The sequence below is a fragment of the Anser brachyrhynchus genome, assembly GCF_964034855.1.
Source record: "Anser brachyrhynchus genome assembly, chromosome: 10".
Classification (NCBI taxonomy): Eukaryota; Metazoa; Chordata; class Aves; order Anseriformes; family Anatidae; genus Anser; species Anser brachyrhynchus.
In genome coordinates, this window is record NC_137705.1 from 11,801,672 (window position 1) to 11,827,116 (window position 25,445).

The following is a 25,445-nucleotide window of genomic DNA, read 5'->3' on the forward strand; positions in this document are numbered from 1 at the left end:
GCAACAGTACGAATGTTTATAGATGTAATTCCACAGTCAATTGCAAAAGAAGAATTGAGGGAAAAACAAATGGTGGCACAGGGCTTACACAACTGAGCGAGAACTCTCTTAAAGCAGGGTTCAATAGAGAAAACAAAACAAAACTCAGAAAGGTGATGTGCTATGGCGTCTGGAGGCCAGGAACAACACTCAGGGCTGGGGTCCTGCTAGGGTGCAAGACACATGTTCTTGCTTGTTCTTGGTTGAGACAGGGCCACAAAAATCGTGTGGAAGCCAAACTAGATGTGGAAGGTTGTGAGCAGGATGCTATGATCTTAACATCGTGTCCTCTGGGGACTGAGATACTTCTGTGGGACCCCAAGAATGCTCCTTTATTGCCAGAAAATAACCCAGAACACTGGGACTAGACCAAAGAACTGAAGACAAGCTTCCTATGACTGCATATACAAAAAATTCAATCTTTTCCACCCCATTCGAAAACATCCCTCTTCATAACAGTATTTAAGTACTTGCTTAACCTCAGGAAACTCCCTTCGACTCATGAAAGTCAGTGGGACTTATAATGTACAAGATTGAACTTTAAAAAAAGGATTTATAAATGCTGTTCTGAGTTAGGACTGATTTAGTCACATGCGGAAGTGATTTCCTGAACCAGGCCCTTGCAACTTAACCTAATACCATGTTATTCTATGTAAGGCAACCATGCATTCATTTGATATTATGTATGTTTTTGCTAGAACCAGATCAAGTCTAACAAAGAACATCTGATTTTTGTAGTTTTGAATACTTGACACCAAATTCCTAAAGTAATTTTTTTTAAATTAACCGATAGGAAAGCTCTGAGTTAGTGAGGCTGCCAGAAAATCACTGGCTCACTGAAAGTGAGCATTAGGTTTGGTTGTCTTGTTCCAACTGATTTATTAACTCCCTTGTAGGCAGCATCAGCCTGACTCCTAGAAATACGGCGAACAATGAACACTTATTTATCAAAAACATTTCACTGGTGACATTTTTGGACAAGGAACAGAATAGTTGATCACAAACCTTTTAAAGTTATTAAAAATTTAGTGTTGTTTATGTTTATTTTGCTTCTACAGGATATTGTCACAGAAAATCAATTATAGGTATGTACACTTGCGTTAGCTGGGTTAGTAGTCCTCACTGATTATGAAGATTATATATAATAAATCCTTTCCTTTGCCTTCTCTATAATAGAATTATGCACTCAGCAGATTGCAATTTTGTCAAGATTTAACTGTAATTCCAATTTTCTACCCTTGGTATTCAGTTAAAGATGACCTCTTTCTTGGAAACTTCCAGCTAATCATTTCCAAGAACATGTAATGAAGAATGATTTTTTTTCGCTGGAAAAGACATGGGTGATCTCTCCTCCGGAGGTCTCTAGAGCCTCTTGCTTTGGGTGTAGACCTGAAGTCTCTGTATCTGTCATTTGAGTCAGCTTTTGCGCTTTTTATTTTTTCTGAGGTGACCTGCAGCCCTAAGAGACCCTGGCAGAACTTGGCAGTGGGCAGGGATTACAAAAAGTTATGGGAGTTTCTCTCACATTGTGCACACTTGTGACCTACGCAGTTAGCCAAATATTCAGGCTGGTGTGTCTGGTTAGACAGGAAAATTTATGGTGGAGTCAGGTGTGTCCCTTCATGCTGTTCTTCTGTCTCCAGGAAACTCGCAGAGTTATGTCCCTCTGAAGGCACAGGAGGCAATGACCTTGCTCCTAATTCCAGCCCATGTTTCAAGGAGGCATGTTTCATTAAGCTCAAGGGCTTTGCTTGCTCTTTTGCTCAGCTTTTTGGAGAAACACATCCTTAGCCTTTGCTCTGCTGGCCTACATAGGTCCATAATCTGGGCAGTCACCTGTTTTCAGCTGTCATTGGAGTTTAATGATGTTACCTTATACTAGCAGTTCTACTGCTACTTTTCCAATCTCAAGAAAAAAAAAAAAAAGCAAGTCAGAATAGCAATGGTCTGGAGTCAAGTCCACATTGACCTTCTCTTAATACCAGAGACACTGTAGCAAGACTGGAGTCTCCCTCTTTGGAGATCTTCAAAAGCTGTCTGTGATCAGCACGGATACCTCCCTGGGATCTAAATTTGGAGGAACCTTTGCCTCTTCCAGACAAACCGAGGCAAGCAGTATCTCAAGACTGTAGCTGTTCAGCCTGTGAAACACCTCCGAGTGCCAGAGGCTGTGTCGAAGGACTGTGTGCTGTGGTTGCACTACAACATCTCTGCTTGATTTTATAGGGCTTGTGGGGATTTAGGATTCTGCACATTTCTGTTTGATGTAGTTTGACTTAGTCTAGTAGAATCAGTGGCTTCATTCCAGTCCAGATCCTAAACTGACAATTTAAAAACAGACCCCTCCAGCAAACTACCTCCTCCCTTTCCCCCATTTATCCAGGCTTGGAAGTTCCCATTCAAGCCTGCCCGGAGGTGCTGCTGTTAGTTTGGGCAGCATCCTACTGTTTAACATCATGGAGGCTTAGGGCTCAGTCTTAACATCTGTGCCTGCTTCCGTGAGCAACGCTCTTGCCTTCAGCAGCTGTTCGCATGCATGTCTGCAGGCCTGGCTCACAATGCAGTTCAAAATCGCAACAACAGGGTTAGGAGGAGATTTGAGAACTGCCATGACCTCCAGGAGAAGTGCCATGGGTAGGCTATTCAACAAAGACCAGAAAGTGTAGATACCATAAATCAAGAGAGCAGAGACAGAACCGGGCAGTACAGACATATTTCAAAACAAAAGACTCAACAGGATCTAGCCAGAGCCAGCACAAAACAATGTGGTGTAACAGCCTATGCTGATTTATTGTAGCTCCTTGAAAAGCACGCCCCCGCCGCAAATAACTCATGAGTGGTCTAATATAGGGAAAAGAGATGAAGGAAACTTCAGGCGAGGTGGGAGGGGAGGAATTATTTGAACCTTGCAACTGCGTAGCTCCGGACAGATCTCTGCAAAGTTAACGCTTCTGACCAGCTGCATTCTGTTTCAAGGAGGCTTTGAAGTAGTATTTTAGGGTACACAAGGCTGAGATCAGAGGTGAAGTGTGTGGTGTGTAATTTGAAATTCATAGGCAGGATCTTCCCACCCCTTTCTTGAATAAAACTGAAGTGAATGGATCCTAGGGTTATGGGGATTGCCTCGGGGAGACACTCCCCCACTTTGATATCAGAGATGGGATTGTTCCTGGCAGACCCGCTGCTCTGAATGTGCGAGACAGGCAAGCACTCTGGTCTGGAGCTGCGCTTTCCTCTTGCCGCTGCCCTTCTACAGAGTGTAGGAATCCTTGAAGGATGAATTATGATTTCTATTTCCAAAGAGACAAGTGTAGGCATCGCTCACATGACTGAGGCAGGGATCACTTGAGGTGAGCCCTGGCACAACTGCTGCTGGGCCAGGCTGGGAGAAAGGCTGGGATCAGACAGTCCAGCGCTGTACTTCGCTCTGCTTCAGCCCGTCTGCAGTGCAAAGGGCAGCCCCATGCACGTCCTTGTGCACAGGGGAGATAAAATGGAGGTCATATCTTCCAAGGGGAGCTACAAGGATGCATGCACAAAGTATTCGGTGTCTTTCTCAGAAGACTGTGCAAAACATTATTCAAAGAGGAGACATCAGCTGCAAAATTCAAGTCAATCTGAAGTCACACCCAAAATATTTAGATTACTTCTAGGGTGAGGATGGGGAATATTCGAAGAAGCAAAAGAGTTTCTGACATAAATCCACCTGGAAATCAGGAAAAATAAAAGACTTGTTGCTAATTTTATTAAAAATTAATTTTCACTGGGAAGCAAAACCACTGCAGATGGCTGCAGGACCATGATTCCTGAAGAGGAAATAGAAATGGAAAGTAAGAGCAAGAACAGTTCTTGCAGGTCTCCCCCTCCTCTTTCCTGGGCTTGCACTGAGCCTCTACTGATTTGCAAAGGGACAAAAATTAGAGTTTAGCCAGTCTTGTAGCAGTTTCTTGTTGAAATCAAAGTGCAGGCACTGCTTGGTGATATGAACCCTTGGAAAAAAGAGAGGCTGTGTGTTGAAGTGGACTGTCCTTCCAAAGCACAAGAGCTGCAATTAAAGGCCAAAAGATTTCTACTGCATGCTTGCTACCGCTTAAACTCAGCTCCGCTCACCACTTGAGCACTAAACTTGTTCACTGAACAAAAAGGGTTTTCTGTATAAAGGTATGACTGTTTCAGAGTATCTGTGTAAAAACTGTTCTTTGTTACTGAGCTCACTTGCAGTCCGGGCATACCCAAGCACCAGTCCCACCAGTTCCAGTGACAGTGCAAGTCGCTCCTTATTGATGCTCTGAGCTTGTAGCTTGACACATCCAACTCAACCCGGGAAGACAAAGCAGGCTTTCTAGAAGGGAAGGTGTGCTTAATTAAGGGATCAGTTCAGGCCATGCAAGAATGTTCTTGATGTTACAACCAAGCCCCATTTTGACAATTTAATCTCACCTTTTTACGTAAGCACAGGAGATAGGGTTAGATTGCAGTATTCCTGTATCAAGGTGAGGACTTCTGGTTGAGCCAGGAGTTGGACATCATTTGTGGTCTGAACCTGGGCTCATGTGAGCAAGGGGCTCTTCGTTGCCAGTCTCCCCACAGAATCAATGGCTCTTAAAAACGGGATCATCCATGTCTTAGACTCTAGCCGTAGCTCTAATCATCTCCAGTCCCAAACTGTTATTTCAGGGAGTGGATGGAGCAGAAAACTCATGACAAACAATACTGAAACAGTTATTAGAGGAATGATTCAGGTCATTACACTGGCACCTGTACAGGGAAGAAACAGAAAAGTGCACACTTGGCACAAAAGGATCAGAGTGTTTCCAAGCCACTTCTTGTAACAAAAACTGCACAACCGAAGTACTTTGATCAGGCATTTGGGGCTTACTTGGGTAAATCTTCCACTAGCTTTGAAGAGATCTGTGAATAAGTAAGGAGTGAGAAAGGCGATGACACTGTAGCTGTCCTGTGACCCTGAGACAGCATGCTATTATTACTTTCTAATAAAGCCCTGACTGTACAAATCCCATGTGTGGCCATGGTCTAAAGCAAAACGTAAAACTTCAATTCCCTGAAATGCTTAGACCTGATAGCGTGGCTTGTACCAGGCAATACCACCATAACATGCTCAGGAGCTCTTGATTACTTCCTGCACACTTATAAAATTCCAGTTTGGATGTCAGAGATAACATGAGTCTCCAAATACCCAGTTGTTTTCTGTGTGGTTTTCCAAAAGTCAGCATGGAATTAGCCCATAAACTCAGAGACAGAAACTCAAGGATTGATTTCTTAATCAGAAAGCAGTTATATATATCTTAGCATACTTTGAGATTAAGCACATTAATTTCCACTGAATAATCCTCTCTCGGCACATCCCAGAGCTGCACTCCAGCCCCGCCAAGCTATGAGAAGAACCTTTGCAGAGAGAGGTTTTACAGGCTCTGTCAAAATCAATATCAGGAACTATTCCTCTGGGAAATTAGTAATGTCACAGGCAAAGCGTTTGCCAAGGCTTTGAGCATGTTCCAATTAATTTAGTATTCCACATTTGCCATAGACCTGAGGTATGAAAGAAAGTTGAAAGTAAACAGCTAAACGTGACACACAGTAATCCTGCTAAGGCAGTGATTGCTGGAACATGTGCTTTAAAGGCTGAAACATTTATTCATGCCTCGAACCAATGTAAATTTGAAATGCAGCTGAGGTGCAATAGTTTACCTACGGATGATTTACAAGCTAACAAATGGAAAGAAACTTCTGCCTACAGTTGCCAAATCCAGGTCTGTGTTATTTCTTGGTCATACTGAGATAGCATGTTTGTCCAAAGAATTTAGTTATGATAGGCTTGTTTCCTGAAATGCTCTTTCATTTCCAGCTCCCAGGCTGTGTCCCGTATGGCAGGGAGGGCTGCCACACCAATGTGAATCAGGGACAGCTTGCCACCACGTCTAAACACTCTCGTTGATTTGCTCTCAAAAAGTAGCTAGATATAATAGCTTTAAACTCCAGAAGTTGAAGGAGGACTTGGACAACTTGGGGTGCAACTGCTGAAATAAGGATGACTGATAATACTGAAATGAAGAGGTATTTAGTCAGATATATCCTTGGCTGCAATCGCTTTAGGTAGAGGCAAAGAAAGCTAAAGGCATGTGGGATGCCTTTTCTGCAGAAAAGCTTAAAATAGAAAAGGAAATCAATACTCATTTACAGTATCTGGCAGTCACTGAACCAAAACATACATGTACACCTACAGCAAAGCAGAAATAACAACATTTATTTAAACCACAAGCTGTTATTCTGCTGCGGGAACGCTCTGTTTTCTGTGGATGGCTTCACCAGAAACAGAAAAGTACCACGTACTTGGGACCATTTCTTAAAGCCTCAACAATACCAAGACCAAACACTATTAACACCAGAATTATTAACCCCACCACTACTAGCCTGGCTCCGGCTCCTCTGTGTTGCTGGCAAAGAAAGAGCCAGAGCTGATGGGTGAGAGAGCAGCAGGGAAGGCACTCAGTCTTTCCTCCTGAGCATCCCTTCTGCCAACTTCCAAGCCACCATTTGTGGGATCACAAGGCGTGCATCTGCTCCAGCCTGCAGTGGGCCCGGGCAGAGCTTTCTCAGCTGCATCACCACAGGCGTGGGAGACGCGGGGTCTCAGATGAGGGTTGAGCTTTTGCATGTGGGGTCATGGCAAGGGAGGGAGACAGCTCTGTTCAGTCAGGTTCTCCAACTGCCCACATAACTGGGGAGGGGCAGGAACAAAAGGGGCATGTCTGAAAACTTCTGGCGTTTAGCAAAACTCAAACAAGCCTTGATGCTACATTTAGCTGTGCCGAGTGATGGGACCACCTCTCCTAAAGCAGCAGGAAAATGCACAGACCAAGAAGCAAAGCTTTGGGGGTCAGAACCGTTGCATGGTGCTTCAAAAGAGAAATGTATACCGATGCCTAGGAATGTTGCAATGTTTCTACAGGCTGTGTAAAACCAGGGGCTTTAGGGGAAGGAGTAGTGTTTAGCACATTAACATTCTCCAAACACTGAAAGTGAAATTGAATATAAACAAAGTGAATCTGCTGATTGATTTTTTTTCCATCCCTCAGCGCAGAGAAATGTGACCAGTAAATAAATAGCATAAATAATAACAACAGCTGGCTTTTGTACAACACTCCTCATTCATAAAACCCGGAATGCTTTACAAAGTGCGCAGCTGTGCCTGTTGTAGAGCCACGTAATTCAGAGTTGAACGGGACCCTCCAGAGGTCCTCTCGCCTGCAACCCTGCCCCAAGCAAGGGCTGACCCTTCCTACCAAGTGCCACGTAAACTGAGCACAAGAGGTGAAAAGCCTCGCTCACAGCAACACAGCATGCCAGCAGCAGGGATGGGCACACAGCGTGCGGCAAAACCTTAGGGTCAGCAGTCAGTGGGAACTCAGCAGCAGAGCCAAAGTGTTCCCATGGTTTCCCTGAGCCCCAGTCCTGTGCTACGCACCCAGGGACATGGCAAACCTGGAAAGAGAATGACAATTTCTAAAAAGTTTTCTGTCTTAATGAACCTGTGGGCAGCTAATCATGTCAGTAAGATGGTCTGTGCATTTTCAGGACAACCTGGTTTTAGATGCTTGGTGCTCCTCGCTAAAACCATTTGGAGAGGGCCAGATGATGACTGAAGGCTGACCCTTGAATATTCTTTTAATAAAATGAGATTATGAATGCTGCTCATGCTGCTCAGAGCACAGTTTTTATTACTCCAAATATTGTAGACTAGCTCTCACACAAAACTAAAAAAAAAAAGAAAAAGCTTAACCATTAAGTCAGCTAGATGTTATCTCCAAAGCAATTTAATTACTTACTGCTTCCTTATCACTCCTCATTCCTTTAGCCCAGCAAATTAAGCTACTGAAGATTTCTGGAGTTTGACAAGTGAATTTGAAGCCTTACTGAGATTGTTTTGAATAAGAAAAGTAAAAAATACGTTGAAGAATAATAAAAATAAACCTGTCTCTCTAGCTGGTGAACTAGCTAACCTGCTGACATTTAGAACAAATTTAACCAACTTTCTGCTCTATAAAGGGCCAAAGGTTTATTTTTTTTTCCCTCACTCTGCAATCTGCAAGCTTGATCAAGGAAGAGACAAAACATACAGAGCAAACTCTTTTTAGCATAGGACACATATGTGGCTGAAAAAGCTCAGTAATCTTTCTTGTTTATTAACTCTGTAGTAGTTTGTACATTTTCTCCTTGCCCATCTATACACAATATTGGAGCAAATGATCACTACCTTATTACCGCTGAATGGTTGGCTCTAGACCAGTTGTCAATATTTTGTTTCTTTTTTTTGTTTTTTCTCTCTTCTTTCTTTTAGTGGATTGCTGCTGAGGCAATTTACTTGTAGCTGAAAAGCCGAGAACAACTAATGCATCACTTAGCAGATTTTTTAAATCTCTCTTCAAACATCAATCACTCTTCAACCACCAAACCCCAATGAATAATCTACTCTCTGGCAACAAGCTGTCACCCCGCTTACATCATTAACCTGTATGATTATACCCAATTTTAGATGAGGAAACAAAAGCACAGAGAAGTTAAGGGTCCAATTATTTAAATTTCCAATCATTGTGCCATTGGCAATTGAGAGTCTTGACTGTGTTTTTTGCCTGTTCTCTGCTCCTCATTGACTTCTGTATTCTGTTTTCTGTTACTAAATTTTCTAGGTCCAGCAATATGCCTTTGCCACCACTTTCAGATTCAGAGGATTCAGAGGCTCCCATCATCAAGTGAGGGCATGCCACACGGAAATGAAGACAGATCCTGGCTGGAGAGCAAGTGCATATCACACAGAAGGGGAGTCTCTGTCATTACAGTGTAAGTACTCTTGGAGCATGGTATTACTCGAGGTATTAATATCATCAGAAACTTTACTCTGGTGCTGCTAATTTCCTCACTGTAGGTTAATAAACAGTACTGACAGAGTGTCACAGTGTTGGTGCTGGCAGAGTAGGGGCAGGGATGTATGGGTATAGTCAAGGGTGTAACTCCGGGTTGTGATGAGGCAAGGGATCAGCCTAACCATAACTTAATGAATCTATGAGTAGGATGGAACAGTATTTCTTTGGATACTTTAGGGTAAGGAGAATCAGCCATTTGCTATCAGAGTTGTGTCACATCTTTTGGATAAGCAACAATGGGAGGTTGTTAAACACTAATGGCTCCATTCAATGAAAGCACATTAGGACAATGGGATGCGTGGACCTAGGGAAGGCAGCTCAGCCAAATGTGTCTGCAGGGACAGCTCTTAGAACAATGCAATTTCCCTAGAAGAACAAAAAGATCAGATGCTGGCTCTGAAAAGCACAAAGCCACAGCAGCTTGAGGGGAACTTCCAAGGAGACACAGGCCAAGTTCTCTGCAACTGGCATCCAGAAAAATACCCCCTTCTAGCCAATACAACTCTACCAGCCAACTCTTGTAGATGTGTTTGTGATGATCTAGAAAAGCTGTTTTGTGTTCCCAAGGGATGTTCAAGAGTGCTGAAGAAATTGAGGCAAGGAACTGTGTCTAACTGCTTGTATTATTTTATGTAAACCTATATATTTCTTGGGCTAGTGAAGGAAAGAGCTCTTGCATCTAGAAGACTGATAGAGTTGATGAGTTTGTCAAGTTCAGCTATGGCACCACCCTCAAAACTTAACTGGCTTAAAGTGCTCCCAGTTTGATGTCATGAAGGAAATTTACGCAACAGAGGCTAAGCAGAGAGCCAGTGCAGGGCCTGGCCTGCTCGGGCTAGAGACCTGGAGGGACAGGTAGGGCATCTATTGGGTCACAGTACAAAGCCAGTACTGATCACCACACTCGTAATCCAATTCAAATGAATTTAGTTACTTGCACCAGAGAAGCAACATTCTCTCAGCCTTCAGTGTCTGGCAGAATCATGAGCAGAAAGTTAGGTTCTCAGCACAATCTCAGAATCGTTTTTCTTCTTTTCCTCTATCTCTACCTCTGACATTGACTGTGTTGGATAGCACAGTTTCCAAGGATTCATCAGGTTAGCGGCAGAGAGAGCCAAAACTGTCGTGTCAGTACCAGGATGAAATTTTAATAAAATTTTAGAGATTAACCACAAGGAACTCCTAAAGTCACCTTGTACCCACACACCAGCACGCATGTAGTTGCACTGTCCTGCAGGAAAGTTGCACATTTGTGCTTAGAAACTGATCCAACAGTGCAATGACTAAAAGTGGCAGTTTAATAACCACTGCTATTCTCTTTGTTATTTGCCTTTTTCCTTGGATTCCATGGAAAAAACAAAAGCAGATTTGCTTCTGTCAGATATTCCTGTAGGGACTGAAAAGAACCTATCCTATTAAGGAAAGCTGCTGGAAGAACCCACAGCAAGAACCAGAGCTGCTCTCCTATCTGTCAAAGCATCCCTCTTAGGTGAAGCTGGTTTATTAATTTGCCCACCCCCTGGAAATGCACAAGAAATCATGAAAGCTTGCCCCCATTCACAGTGAATAAGACAGTCATATAGAGCAAAGAGAACATAATTTAAGGAACGCATACAGCTGGTGAATTGGAAAAGGGAGGCTTTATAAACTCAGGCGATAACAATATAGCACAAGAATCCTGGAATGTTGGTTCGACAATGATAATCGTTAAGCAAAAAGCTCTTATTTCCCCTGAGCACTGTGTATGATGTGATCAGACACACAGAGCTCGATTCATCCTACGACAGACGACGCTGACATCAGTCACTTTGCACCACACAAATTTGGCCCTTATGCATTAGTTTGAAGTTGACCTCATTAGCACAAACAAAAGTGTTCTTCTAGAGTGGCACCGAATTAGAAATTCCTGCAAGTATTTCTAGAGACTAGCACAGTATAATTAGAGACGTTACAATTAGTGACTCGGTTTCCTTTGCTTTGACTTCACTTCAGTTTCTTTAGTCATTTTGGAAGGGTCTGAAAGTCAAATTCAGCCTTGTCATCTGCTCATGCTGGGAGCAGTGCTGTTCTTCTGGAAATGCCATGGAAATGCTGATAACGAGGTGCCAAAATCAGCAAGCAATATTCACAGTATAAGGGCCAGTTCAAATATAAAGGCAGTTTGTATTTCTGCACCACAGGCACTTCTGCAAAGTCCTTCGGGAAGAGAAAAATATATTTTCTCCTTATTGGCTTGTTCTTTTATTGCTAGCAAGTCGAAAGAATGACAGGCATTTCTGAGGGGAAAAAAAAAAGCAGAAAAGAGGGTGGTTTTTGTTTCTTTCATTTTGTATTTTTAATCACACTTTGCAGGTGTAGAACTGAGACAACTCCAACAAAGACAGTGTTTACTCAGACAATTGCACTCTGTCCACCTAAATCATGGTCACAGTGTCTAAAGTTGAGCCACGCCATTTCACTGTACATTAACGATCAGCCAGGAAAACATATGTGGCCTGCACATGTGTCTCGGCTTCAGGCAGCCTCCTCGGGCAGCGTACTTCAATTGCCAGCAATCATCTAAGTGCTCCTAGAGACCCCTACGTGGGGAGACACACAAGCATCGTGCTAACTAGCCAGATAATGATTTCTGTTTGACTGATGAGGAAGCTCAGATATGAGGATGTCTGGAAACCACATTTTCAAAAACATCTCACTGCAAGCACCTCAAGCATTGAGCGTCCAACCTAGAGCAACTGGTTTATCCTTATTTATAGGGCGAGAGCTGAGCATCGCTGTCTCTGTCTGAAGTCAACGGTGGCTGCAGGCTATCAGCACCTTTCAAAAGCTAAGCTGGGTCAACAAATCTCACAGGGTTCATTTGAGGTCACGCAGAGGGGCTGCAAGTGCCCCAGCACAAACTGTTTGTACTTATCTAGGCAGTGATGCAGCTGAAGCATCCAGAGAAGGCTACGAGGATACAGAGCAGAGAGGAAAAGAAGGTCATCTCTGAACTTCTCCAAGCCCTTCTGGGGCCTCAAAGGAAATATCTTGACTTCTCCCGACTTTCCTTCCCCTTCCTCATCCCACCTCTATTCTTAGCAGCTTTGTCTGAGAGCTGGGAACAGAGCACGGTTTCTTAATTCCTCACCTCCTCTTACCTCATGTTTTGACTCAGATGGCTCAGGGTGGTGGCAGGGGTTTTAACCTTGCATGGAGCTGTTGTTTTTGTTTACACAAAAACCATTTCCATTCCACCGTTTCCATTAAGTAGGATTTCCTCAGCTACTGAGACACGCCACAGGCATGAGATCAGCCTGTTTTGGTACCACCAGTTTAGTTCCTCCAAACAACGTTACACCATCCTGAAAACACTCTGCCTCCCCAGACCCTAAGCTCTGTGCTCATGGGTGAGCTCCCCGTTCCAGTTACTTGCTATCATGCTCCACAAACCCTGCTCTTGGCACGACTGAAGAAAACGACACCAGAACAGAACCACCTTTTCCTCCCAGCCACAATCAGCACAACCGCTTAATTACATTTTCGGCTGAAACTGGCCCAACAAGTAGGGTAGCTTGCAGGGCTGCTGGACAGGGAAGCTGCACCTGCATTGCCGCCAGCAAGCAGTACAAGACACCCCGTCCACAGCTCTCCTCTCGGGGCTGACTTCCCACCCCAAAAAGAAGCGAAAACACTGTCGCTCCCCTTCCTTAGTCCCATTAATATCTACTCTTATCTACCCCATCTAATCACTGTGACATCTGAGTGCCTTTGTGTGTCAGCTTCCTGCGAAGTAATCACCTAAATCCCCCTCTGAAACAAAGCAGACCCTGCTGAGGAACTCACAATAGGTGCCTTTCACACGCACCACAACCTTGGCCTCGGTGGCACTTACAACAAAGCGTCCATATGTGCACCAGCACGGGCTGATCAGTCGGATCAACACCACGCAGGATCAGAGCCTGGATATTTGTGCCCGCGAAGCAAAAGAGCCTTACAAAATTTCCCGTCTTCCTGACAAACCATTTTTTTCTTTAATGCTACAGCACATTAGTCCGGCACAGCCTTTATCCACCTTTGTGGGCCCGTTTGAGGAGATAAAAGAGAAGCGCCAGCTCTGAAGGGCAATGTCTGCTGGCTGGCCCCACTCTCAGAGAGCGCCTAGCCATTGTTTGCTCTTCAACCCCAGGCTAGTGCTACTTTTTAATTTTTCCTTTGGCAGATATCCCGTTTTTTTTTCTCCCCGGGGGGTGGAACAAGGATGGTAAGTTCTGTTCTAATTGAAGCCAGGTCAATGATAACCTTTGGGCATCTGCAGTGAAAAGGTATTTCTGCAGCCCTGGCTGGGACTAGATGCATAATGGATCAATGCAAGATCCCACCGTTTGACTGTTATAGCGTCCTTCATTAGTGTTAAGATTTCAACCCGAATCAACAATTGAGTTAGAAGATTGAAAGAATTACCTTCAGTGTTTGAAACAGAATAATTGTAACCGGCCAGTAAAAGTCCCCTGAGGTGTCTCTCTCTCCCTATACATATATATATAGATCATTTTTGCTGAACATTTAAAATCAGATGAAAGTTGCCAAGCTTCTACATATGAAGCAGAAAAAAGCTGAGCTGCTTCTCAAAAGTGAGAGGGAAAAAATGTATTTTTGGTTTGCCTATCAAAGCACTTCGGGAGCATTCTTGACTGTAGAATCCAGGCACTAACTCGCTGCTCAGTCACTTCCAATCTCTCTCATACATAACAATGCCAAAAGAGCTAATAATAAACAGCACGCCCCCTCCTTAAACACAAACACGCAAACACACACAGACACACACACAGACACACACTTAGGAACCACTTGTAAATGAGCAACACTGATCCCATCTACTTTTGTTGTTACAAAACTAGGGCAAGCTCTCTCAATTAACTGCTTGGTGCACAGAGCCCTAAAAAAATTAACTACCCAGAGGACTTAGACACCAAGTTTTAACTCTCAGTTCTTTATCAGCCTTTCATTTCTTGATCAAAGACTCCTCCACTCACTACTAATTTGCTAAGAAATTAAACATGAAAAGAGAAAGCAGTTCCACTACTGGGTGAAGAACATTGTGGGCAGTTAATGATTAATTAGCATTACAATATGAGACAGGCTGATTTCACAGTAGAAGCTTGTTTTGATAGCTTTTTTTTTTTTTTTTTCTAGTAGAGGAAATCTCCAGGCTGGTGCAAAGGATATGTAAAACATCAGTGCCAAAAACTTTCCTCTGTGTTTCTGAAAGGCAGTGATTAGAGGTTACTATAAAATGTGTTGTGGACGATCTTAATGGGGATGATCTTAAGCCAAGTCCCATGTCCTAGAGCCCAAGTGGTGCAACAGAGCTATGGGGGGTGGCTGCACAGTGCTGCTCCCTGGGGACAAGGTGGCAGCATACACTGCTTAGGTGCTCGCCACCACCCAAATGTACGCCACTCGTGTTGCCCCTTCAGTAGGCAGACACAAAACCCAAGGCCAGGTGACTTGGGCACATATCCATCTCAGCACAGCTGCAGGCTGACGTGCATGAAGTTGTCTGACTTACTGGGTGGTCAAGGAAAAGGTGGAACTCCTGAACCACTTGAACCACTTTTCCTGCAACTGTTTATTAGTTGTTTAAACTTAAATTTAAAAAGATCAACATAGCTTTTCCTGTTGGCTTGAACTAAAAGAAAACAATAAAACAACATCCAGACTTTTGTAAAGTAGCTACCTATACAAGTGGTAGCAAAACACATGTCAAGCCAGAATCTTACAGCAGATACTGGCAGAAAGAAGAACGATCATAAATAACTATGGGAGAAACACAAATAGCTTTCTATAGCAGACCACAATCAGCACATAATAAGCACAGAAAGCCATTACAGTAAGGGGATTATGTAAATTATGAAAAAAGACATTATTTAAATTTCTCTATCTCATTCCTTGCCTATGTTTATTACTGAGTTCAGTTTTGAAATCACAGACAGTTTCCAGTGAGAGGTCCTTAAATCACTCATTAACCATAAATTAAAAAAAAAAAAGGCAGTCAAGAAGCAATGTAGTCAAACCAAATCCTGCCTGTTGCTCTGAGATTTCTGCTATTACTGTTCAAACTTCCAACCTTAATGATTCCAAACTGAAGGCAGATGCTGATTTTTTATTTGTTGACAGTAAGAAAATTAACAAGAGTAGACATCACTAAGCCATCGTCTCATCCCTCCCTGATTGCCTGTGCTATTAGTTTGGAGACACTTGTTCATTGCTGGTAGGCACCAGCCACCTGTGTGTGCCACCCTGTAGCATACTGAAACTGCCAACCGAGCCAGCTGTGCTCAAGTAACTCTGGTTCACATCTGTAAGGCGAACTTGAGGCAGTAAAGGTTTGGGGAATACACTCCTTACAGTAGGAGCTCAGATGAGAGGCATCTCTTCTCAGCGGCTCTGTAAAGCTCTATGCACACAGCCCTGGCGTGCCAGCCAAGCTATAAATAATAATCACATGAAGAGTCTTATTTACTGATAGTGAAAAAGAGCATTTGCTTGAAAGTGCTCACCTGGCGGTTGTTGCTGGCTTCCAATACCTGCAGAAGAGATGCTGCCCGTCAGCGTTGATGATGTGGGGCAGGTCTTTGTATGTTTTGAGGATGTTTTGAGGACTCCGCTTTGGCGAACTTTCCTCTGGCATTCTGGAGGAATGACCTGCAAGGTGTTGGAAGAAACAAGACATACTTTAAGACAGGTGAAGGCAAGACAGAGGCTTGGTAGCCACGGACATTCAGGGAAGTCGGTCAGTAAGGCAAGCACCACTGATGGAAGTCTCCCTCCAAAGCCCCATCCAAACAGCCCCCCCAGATCTTTCCTGCTTTAAAACTGAAACAGAGAGAGCATTTTGCCTTCAGAAAAGGCTCACATTTGGGGAGAGGACACTGGAGGGGGGAAGGAAGGAAGATCAATCCACCATTACTACTTCAGCCTCTCCCACTTCTCCCATCTGTGTTTATTTGTGAAACGGATCTTAAAAAGAATATTTTAGCTGCAATCAAGTGCAGATTGTACGGCAACCGCCACAGCTATGAAAAGACAGCTGCATAAAAGATTTATCTCTGTCTCAACATCTCCGAAGAAGAGCGGAGGGCTCGCAGCAGAGGGCTCTGCTTCATCATGAAGATCTTCTCCGGCATCTCCAACAGCAAGGTGGTGGCGGTGGGGAGCGCAACATTTCCCAGCAGAAATGGAAACGAACCTGTTTTCATCCTGTGCAAGGCTTTGCATTCTAGTGGGAAGCCGGCATGGCGAGGCAAACAGCTGAGGCTTTTCGCATCTCGCTGCCGAGCCGCTCTCACAGCCCCCCGAGCACGCAGCCCCCCCGGGGGGCTCCGGTGCCGGGCGGGCTGCGCGGGGCTCGCCGCCGCTCCTCTCGCCGCTTTGCTCTCTCTCTTTGAGAAAAGTCGCTTGGGTAATTTCACCACTTCTTGTTCATTTCATCACTTTTTTTTTTTTTTTTTCCTCCTCTTCCCCCCCCCTTCCCCTCCCTCAAACAAATCGCGTGTGCGGGCTGAAGTGGGAGGGGAAGGGTGGGGAGAGGGAGGGCTGGCGGGTGGGAAAAGCTGCAGCCCGCTTTCCAGAAGCTGCTGCACGCATCAAAGGCACCTTGAACGCACGCAGCCGGAGCAGCGCGCAAAGTTCCTGCGGCCGCAGGTTGTTCGCAACTTTCCTGCCTGCTGCCGCCGGCGGGGTCGCGGCCCCGGCGGCGGGGGGGGAGCCGAGGGATGGAGGGACGGGGGGTGCGGGGGGTGGGGGGGTCCTTTTATCCCGGCGAGCCCCGCCGCCGAGCCGCCTCGGGTGCAGCCCAACTTGCCCGGAGGGAGGGAGGAGGAGGAGGAGGAAGGGGAGAGGAGGAGGAGAAGAAGAAGGAGGAGGAGGAAGAAAGGGGAGGAGGAGAAAAGGAGGAGGAGGAGGAAAGATCCGAGCACCCACTCTAGCCCAGGTCTTTCCCCCCCCCGGCTCGGCTCGCAGCCCCCAGCACCCCTCCAGGAGCGGAGCAGCGCGATGGGCACCGGCGGCTGTACCCCCCCTTTCCCCCCCTTTTCCCTCCCCCCGGTCCCCCCCCCCCGCTCCCCAGGGGCTGCCCAGCCCGGGGGGCTCCTCACCGGCTCGGCCTCCCCCGCCGGGGCTCCGCCTGCCCCTGTCCCTGCAGGGGGCGCTGGGGGGGGGGGGGCACCCCAAGGGGCTCCCGGGCATCCCCAGCCCGGACCTCCCTTTGCGGTCCTCAAGCCAAATTTTGGGGGCAGATGGGACATGCAAGGAAGATCGGGTCTCCCAGGCTCGGAGGAGCACCCGAGCACCTTGGTTTGCACCCTTGGTGCGTAAAAGCGGTTTAACAATCCAACATTTAGCCAGATGTAGCGCGGCTAATTACCAGAGCTCATACTCAATACATATGTTACAGCTGTATAATTGGAGATATATTTTATGGCACATGACATTTGCTTATGAAAATTGTCGCAGCAAGGTTCCCCGTGGTTGAAATAGCTTCCCAGCCCAAAGGCATCCAGATACTGAGTTTTGTCATTTAATACTGGTAAGTGCTTAGCGTTTATTGAGTGCTTTCAATTTGTTTGTATTAAGAGTACAGGTTCAGGCCTTTTATGTTTCGTCATGCTAATAATATAAACTTTAATTTTTAGATGCCTACATATAATTACAGGTCTCAGGGCTTTTTAAGAAGAGGCAGCTCTTTGCAATATTTCTTAAAGCTAGGCAATGTGCTCAATAAGTCCAAACCTCTGAACAAAGGCTGAAGGAAAGAAAGAAATATATGCGAACAATAATAACAATAAATGCAAAACCTCTGAGATGACCATACAAAAAAATAAAAAGGAAATCAAAAGCAGATTTTTTCCTCGTTCAGTGTCATTTATATTAAATGCCCTAGAGGGGGCTTTAGTTATAAACTGCAAAAGAAAAATTACATATTCCTGTAAGTGCTATTGTTTAACAAAAAACGTTTATGGCTGCTTATAATGAGCAAGATTTAGGTCAGATGGGGTCTTGGCCAGAGCCCTGGGAGCTGTACTTGGAGGTGTATAATTTGCTAGGCCAGCTACCGGCTGAGCAGGGGTGGGTGGTATTAAAGAGCTATCACCAGTCAGCTCCAGAGCTGGGAGAATCAAGGGCATGTTTGTTTATTTAAAGGAGGCAGATCAGATAATAAATGGATTAAAAAGAGAAGAAAGAAGGGAAGACCCCTCTTCCCCAGCTCGCACAGTTTATCAGCCAGGAACACTTCACGCTTCCCTACAGCAGTCCGTGAAACCTGATTCGAGGGGCAGGCTCCTCTCCCGCTGTGGTTCTGGGAATATCTGAGTTCCCAGGGCCACAGAGAGGTGGGGGAGACAAGGAAAAATCTCTGCCCATAATTCAAGATAAAAATAGCATCTGAAAGCAAATGACCTTTGCTGGGACACGAGGACGGGATCCTGCCTTTGAGAGCCTGCCCTGGTCAGCCCGGATGCGTGACCCGCTTGCCATGCAGCCAACCTCTGCGTAATGGCAGCAGGGCTGTGGTCCAGCCTGAGCTCTCTGCCAGGCCCAGGGTCTCACTGTCACACAGGAGTGGATGAGTGGAGCATGAACCAACCCATCCGTTCCTTTTCTCCGTCCTTCTTGAGCCCACAGGAATTTGGGGACATTTCTTTGCATGGATAGCACACACCTCTCTCCCATCTTGTGATAACACCATAAAAATGGATGAGATGCAAGTGATGACTAGTTGCATTCTGTTCATGGGGAGTTTAAGCTGTGAATGAAAATCCACCTGAGGAAACTGGATTGGGTCTGAAGGATTCACCTAGCAGATATCAAAACAATACACGGGGCTTGAGCAGAGCATTTATTACATACTGGGGTCCTGGTGAGAAATCAAAGGGATGTGTGAGCGTGCAGGATTTAAGAGACTGTAACATCTTCTATTGTCTCTGTGGAGTGAAATACATTTTGGAAATACAGTTTAAGCTAAACCAACTTCTTAATAAAAAATAGAAACACACTTGGTGAATCTTTACACTAACTCAGTAATCACACTTCGAAGAGAAACGTGTTTGCTTTATTAAAAACTGAACCCTGCTTAATTTAAGCATCTCCATTGATGTCTAAGGAGTACAAAGAAAAAGATTAGGCCTTCAAATGAGGCAAATTTTAGGAAAAGAATCAGTTTATGGACAGACAGGAAAAAAAACTGTCATGAAAAGTTTTTATGACAACAAGGGGAGACGGAAGAAAGGGGAGCACTGGATGGATGGGAGACATCATGGAGGGCTGGAATTTAATTCTGATTGTGGGGCAGGGGAATGAGAGAGAATTTTCTTTGTCATTAGACTTTCATTCACAAAATGAATTTTTAATGGATCATATCTTGTTGGCATGCAGAGGTAAATAGACTTTATGAGTTCCTTCTGCTCTGGTTGACAATATCACACTCCTAAATTGTTAAGGAATATTGTTTGGGAAGGGGATTTGATGGAGTGTGGGTGCTATACCACATGTGATTCTGCTCACCAGTACCTCAAGGAGAACTTTTGATGATGAAAAGGAAGAAAAAAATAATAGAGGAAGATGCAATGACAAAATACCTAAGTAGTACATGGTTGTGGAAGAATTTCCTCCAACAGAAAAATGCTTGAATTTACAGTAGGCAGGGAGCAGCTGGAGAGCAGCAGAGAGCACATGGGAAACCGGGAGAGATGAAGCATGAAGAGGAGGAATTCAAATCAAGTGAAAAGCAAAGAACCCAATGTCACTAAAGCTGTCAGCGTAGAGTCATTCTTTTGGTTTTGCCCTTCTCTTTGGCTATTTGTTTTATTTATCCCTAGCCAGAGTCCAGTCATTCATCTTTACCTACTGGTGCGATCTGCCTTGGCTTGCCTGTTGGTATCCTGAGTAAGACACATCCAGGAGTGGGCATTGAGATAAATTCTTTCTGTTTTCCTATAAAATATCTATTTTAATGCATTGAAGCCAAAAACTAAACTTGGTGTTGGGCAAACCAGACCGAGGAAGAAAATGTTAAAGGACAGTGCTTTATTGATCAAGTTGAGCTTAATGATATCAGCAGAAATTATAACGAGCCTGGCATTGGTCTGCAATTCTACAGTGTCATGTACCTCTTCCCAAACTATTGCTAAGTGAGATGGAGAAAGGTTGAAGGGTTAGCATGAGAATATGTGAGTACCACAGAGACAGTTTGCAGGTTTCCATCAGTTTGTTGCTTATCAGTAATTTCTTTTTCTGTTTTCATTTTCTCTAATCACAGAGGGAATAGAATTATTAGAGGAAGCTGCAAGTGGTTTAATACCTCTAGATGCAAACTGCAGTGAAGTAATAAAGTATTTTTATCATGTAAATTAAAATAATTAGCGATAAAGATAGCACTAATTTTTTGTAGGTAATAGAGGTAATAAAAATACTGCAAATCCTGCTGTCATTAGAAGTCACTTATAAATTGGTGACTGCAAACAGTAGCTATATGAGTGAAGTGATTGTGCTACCTGCCTGTGCTACTAATTTGACAGGACCAAAAATATCCACTTAAAAATACACTGCTTGAATATAGGTTTCAGTCCTTTAAACTGATGTATAGAGAATGACCCATCCTACGTAGAAGCTAATTTCAGAGCTGGTTGCTTTTAATTACAGAAGTGATACGTGTTCTGTTTGGTGGTTGATTTGTTGATTTTTTAACTAAAAAACAAACAAACAAAACCCACCGAGAATATTAATACCAGATTCTGAGACATTCTTAGTAAGAAAAAAATTAACGAGCATCCTCCAAAGGTAGCAAATTCAAAATGAACGGCTGAAACTCACCCTAAAGTTTTGTCTGCAGAGGGGAAATTGCTAGTTATTCTAGCAACTCTCTGCTTGGGGATAAATATGAGTGTGGTTTTTTTTGTTTGTTTGTTTGTTTTTTTTTGCTTGTGTTTTCAATTCTGGAGTCGTGTAACCTCAGCAGTATCCCACCAAGGCAGGGGACCGGGGTGGGTGCTGCAGAAAAGAGCTCGCTGCCCAGATTGCCCGGTGCTGAAGCCCGGGGCTGTGCAGGCATTGCAGCGAGGAGTGCAGCTCGCCGGCACTAGAGGGCACAGCAACAGCTCCTCTGGAGCCCCTGGACACGCTAACCCTAACAAATCCGGCTCCCTAATGAGTGTGGGTGAGTTTTAAAAGTTTTTTTTTTTTTTTTTTTATCAATTTTTCGCCTTATCATTACAGGGTTTTCTTAAAACATATATCCCTTTTTATCTCTCTGGCCCGGTGGTGGTTTCTAAATAAAAGTTTCCTGTAAAGAAACACAATTAGTCATTTTCCCTCTGGATTTACACACACCATGAGAATAAACTCCAGTGTCTAATACCCTAGACAAGCACACTGCTGCAACACTTGAAGGGAAATCCTGTCCTTGTCACGGCGAGGACAGAGAGATTAATGAGTCTGCTGCGGGATGGCATTTCCTATTTTACTGCATGTAGCCATGTTACTGCTGATACAGTGTTGGTCACCTCTATAGGACCAGAGTTTTATGACAGAAAATATAACTAAAAGGTGTCCTAAAGGAAAATACTCTTAACTTTGAATTTTAATATGCCTAAAAATCAGCTGTAAAATAATCTTACAAGTTTTCTACTGCTGGAATTACATTCTCAATTTTGAGAAGTACCTGCCCATTCCTTTTCTCATTTCTATGACAAACGATGGCTGCATAATCCACTTTACCAACCCAACATCATTGTATCACGACAAAATAATACAGCAAAAAAGCTACAGCTATTCTGTCGTGGTTAGAGTGGTGCTTTATTTTGGTAGCCGAACTGGAAGCACTGACTGGAGAAGAGTTATTATTGTGCCGCCTGGTTTTCTTGCTGCTTTGCAATTGACAAAGCATCATTTATCATGCTCTGCATTCCAATTTTTCTTTGCATGTTTTCCAGCTCATCATAACATAATTATGTTTCTGTTTCTTCCAGCCAGGGGCCGATACTTTCTTTTACTAAGACAACAGCTGCACTGCACAACCTTGATGAATCCCCATAAGGGTAAATGTGTCTGTGGTGCTTGTTTCTGCCTTGGCAACCCAAATGTTCAAGATCTTTTTTATGACAAATGTTGTTTTAAAAAAGCACCCAACCCTGGTGCTTTCATAGCATTTTTCAAAGTTAGGCTTTATGTTGTAATTTAGATTTGAAATATTAAATGTCCTGGTGGGTTTGCAATTTTAAGGCTTCTTTCGTAACATTTCTTTTTGTAGTGTTTATAGATTTGTAAATGCTGAGATGGAATTTTACAGGGCCATAATAATTGATACGAAATTTATTTTTTGAATGCAACTGATTTTATGCGTGAGTATCAGCACAACATAGAGGTATGTGTTATGCTCCTAAAAGGCATTGTAAGGCAGCTGTGGTGGTACAGGTGAGTCATATCCTAACTTGGCCTTAGCTGCTCCAGCCACACTGAAAGGTAAGGGTAAATATATCAGCCTGGTTTATGAAGTGCATTAACTGCTAGTGTTGAAAATGTCATGGAAGACATGGTGTTTTTATTATTACTTATTGAGATATATTATTTAAATCTAATTTGGTGCATTGTACCTGAGATTTCGAAGTGGTTTCAAAAGGAAGGATATTTTTATTTTGCAAGGGAGAAATCAGGACAGAGACAAATAGGGGTTGATACTGGAGGTAAGCCAAGGGCTGAATCCATTCTTAATGGCACCCAATTTTGTTTAACGAATTATACAACTACGATTTCCAACCTCATCTCAAAATACAGCGTCAGAGCCCCAGGAACAACTCAAGCAGCAACTTTTCAGCCATTAAGGATTCCCCAGATTTACAAGTACAGGGAATACTGTGCCCTGGACAATATCACAGGACACATGTCTGGACAACTGCATTCTTCAGGGCAAAGCGTTCCCTCCAATTTTGCTTTCTATGCTAATGTCTTGGGTGTTATTACTGCTGCCACCACAGTTTGAAGTTTAGCTATATTTCAGGGGTAAAATTACAAAAATTTTATACATGAAGGCAAGAGTTTTAGCTCATGATCACTCTTAGTTACATCTAAGGATGTATATACATCTAAGGATCTAAGGATGCTTTGGGATGTCTGAGCACAAAAGCATAGATAGGAATGTTTCGGTTCTGTCCATCACATTGATTAGTGGTATAATTGGCTGAAAGGCTCTTTGGTGTTGATAGGAACTGTACCTGCTTAGCCAGGGCTAAATTCATCTTCCATCCACAAATTGTGAGTTTTGGCTGTTGTTAGAGAAGGTAGCAGGCCTATTGTTTTGGGTATACATTGAACTTACGGATGATGAGAAGAGTTTGCCTTGTGTTATTTCTTGCTTATAACACCACGGCAAATTCTAGCAGATTCTGCCCATGTATTTATATATATATATATATGTATATTTTCTCATTTACCCCTGGTTTCTCTACTCTGGCCACTCACACACATTCAATGTAAGGCTGTGTAAGATGTGCATTTTCTTTCTGATTCATGTACAGTAATTACTTCCTAACATCTGCCTAACAGATTTTGTAAGAAAAGTAACTCTGCAAATATTAAAAAAAATTAATGTATGAAATCTTTGAAATCTCTATTACTGGGTTTTGTTATCCACAGCTGACTGGATTCATTCCCAGCCAGGAAGCTGGTTCAGCAAAACAGCTGCATTAGTTATTTAACTGGAGGCCTGATTCTCCTCTTGCTCGCCCTGATGTAAATCAGAAGTAGTACTGGAGAAAGAGAAGAATATCCGCTGAGCGAAGTGCATATCAGAGGAACAGTCAGCATTATAGTATGGAACAACCAGGGGAACTCTAGCAGTTATTCTGCATTCCTGGTACAGGATACTGCATAATGTCCTACAACAACCTTCCACCAAGCACACAGCTGACTCCTAGCACTATTCTCATGTACATACACTGCGGTAGCACCAAGCAGACAAAAAAATAAGGCCCTGTTGTGCTCGGTGTTGCAACTCAATACCACAAATTCACATGTAACTTATTCACATGTAACTTATTCTGTAGTAAACACCATGTTCACTACTGTTTGCATCTGGTTCATAATTGTTCCCTCTCAGTTATTTGATTTTTACAGTATCTGCTACAAATTATGTTACAGCTCCTAGCACAGCAAAACATGCTCATTGGTTTTCCTCCTAGGCTGAACTGATGCATACAACGATTAACCCAGAAGCACACTTTGGGAAAGAGGATGTCAAATGAGAAGCAATACAGTAAAAAAGAGGATAGAACATCCATAAGCACCTGAAGTATTTCATACAATATTGTATCTCAAGACAGCAAAAGATTGGTACCAGAGCCTCATGTGCTTTGGAGATGGACATCTTCAATCCTCCAGGCCTTTAACAGCCTTCCTATTTGATCGTATTGCAAAGTTACAGCATGTGCTGGTAATAACATCCAAAGCTACCGTATCTCAGTGTTCTTCCCCCAGCCCTCAGCCTGCTTCCCCCGGCACAAGATATTTGTAATATCTTGGCTACAGCCTTTGATTCTCTCGTTTGTTTCTCTTTGTTTTATTTGTGCTTTGAAGTCCCAAGCATCTGCAGTGGTTGTGGGCTGGTAATATCAGTGCAGATGCCCTATGCAGACCTATCCGCAGGGCTCCCTGAACTCCTCTACACAGGAATCTTCTAGTTCCCAGCAGTCTGCTTTGACACCAGCACCTGTATTGATTGTATTTGTTGACTCTTCCAAGTACATTACTGAATCTTCTCTGGAGTTACAGCAGTTTCCCTTTGTAGAAATCTAAGGTTTGGAGATGCTACCCTTCCAGGCAGAAAGGAAGCACTCGGCTCCTGTATGAAGACACCTGCATTAAACACCTTCATTCCCAAACCTTGGAACAGTTTGAGGAAGGTGACAGCAGAGGGAAAGCCGTAACATTTAGCGCTTGAGCCACACCTGTGGCATGATGCCTTTATGAGACACGCTGGGCAAGGCACGTGTCCTCAGTCCCATCCCGAGACCCGTACCCAGCTCCTGAGCTCCTGCAGTCACAGGGTTACAGCAGCATCTATGCCTCAGTTTAAAACAAGGACAAACTTCCAGCCTTTGATGTTGTGGGGCTCAGTCTGAAATGTGACAACGTGACACCAAGCCAGTGATATCAGCCTGAGTCCAAGGCCTCCCTCTTCATGCAGGTCTCTGACGTGGCTCTTCTATTTCCACTTTTGCCCCCCAGTTTCAAGGTTCTCCAGCAATATGTTCTGCAACAAACTGGGATTTCTGGGGCAATTTCAGTAAGATTAGAAGTATATCCTTCTGCTGCTTCGAATTCTGTCAACGTGAATGATTCATTCAGCACAGAACCCCTTGGCCATTCATATCTATATGATGATCAAATATATTTTTAATTATCAATCTGAGGTAATTTTTTTTTTTCATA

At 43.7% G+C, this 25,445-nt stretch overlaps 1 protein-coding gene and 1 long non-coding RNA gene across 6 annotated transcripts in view; one reads left to right on the forward strand and one right to left on the reverse strand.

The window, feature by feature from the left end:
• Nucleotides 1–15,513, forward strand: part of LOC308200402 — a 57,829-nt gene extending 42,316 nt beyond the window's left edge. Inside the window, exons 4-5 of one of the 2 annotated variants that reach the window (XR_013955595.1) lie at nt 8,748–8,898; nt 11,334–15,513. This is a non-coding gene — a long non-coding RNA (uncharacterized lncRNA). Of the gene's footprint in view, nt 1–8,747; nt 11,019–11,333 lie in introns of those variants that run through there. The other variant, XR_013955596.1, reaches the window with a different exon arrangement.
• Nucleotides 1–25,445, reverse strand: part of MGLL (monoglyceride lipase) — a 100,822-nt gene that overhangs the window by 47,181 nt on the left and 28,196 nt on the right. The window contains exons 1-2 of one of the 4 annotated variants that reach the window (XM_080606107.1): nt 16,620–17,355; nt 15,524–15,668 (exon numbers count right to left, since the gene is read on the reverse strand). In XM_080606107.1, coding sequence (XP_080462233.1) covers nt 15,524–15,668; nt 16,620–17,210 — 736 coding nt within the window. In that variant the 5' untranslated portion in view covers nt 17,211–17,355. Of the gene's footprint in view, nt 1–15,523; nt 15,669–16,212; nt 16,572–16,619; nt 17,356–25,445 lie in introns of those variants that run through there. The other 3 variants (XM_080606110.1, XM_080606109.1, XM_080606108.1) reach the window with 3 other exon arrangements.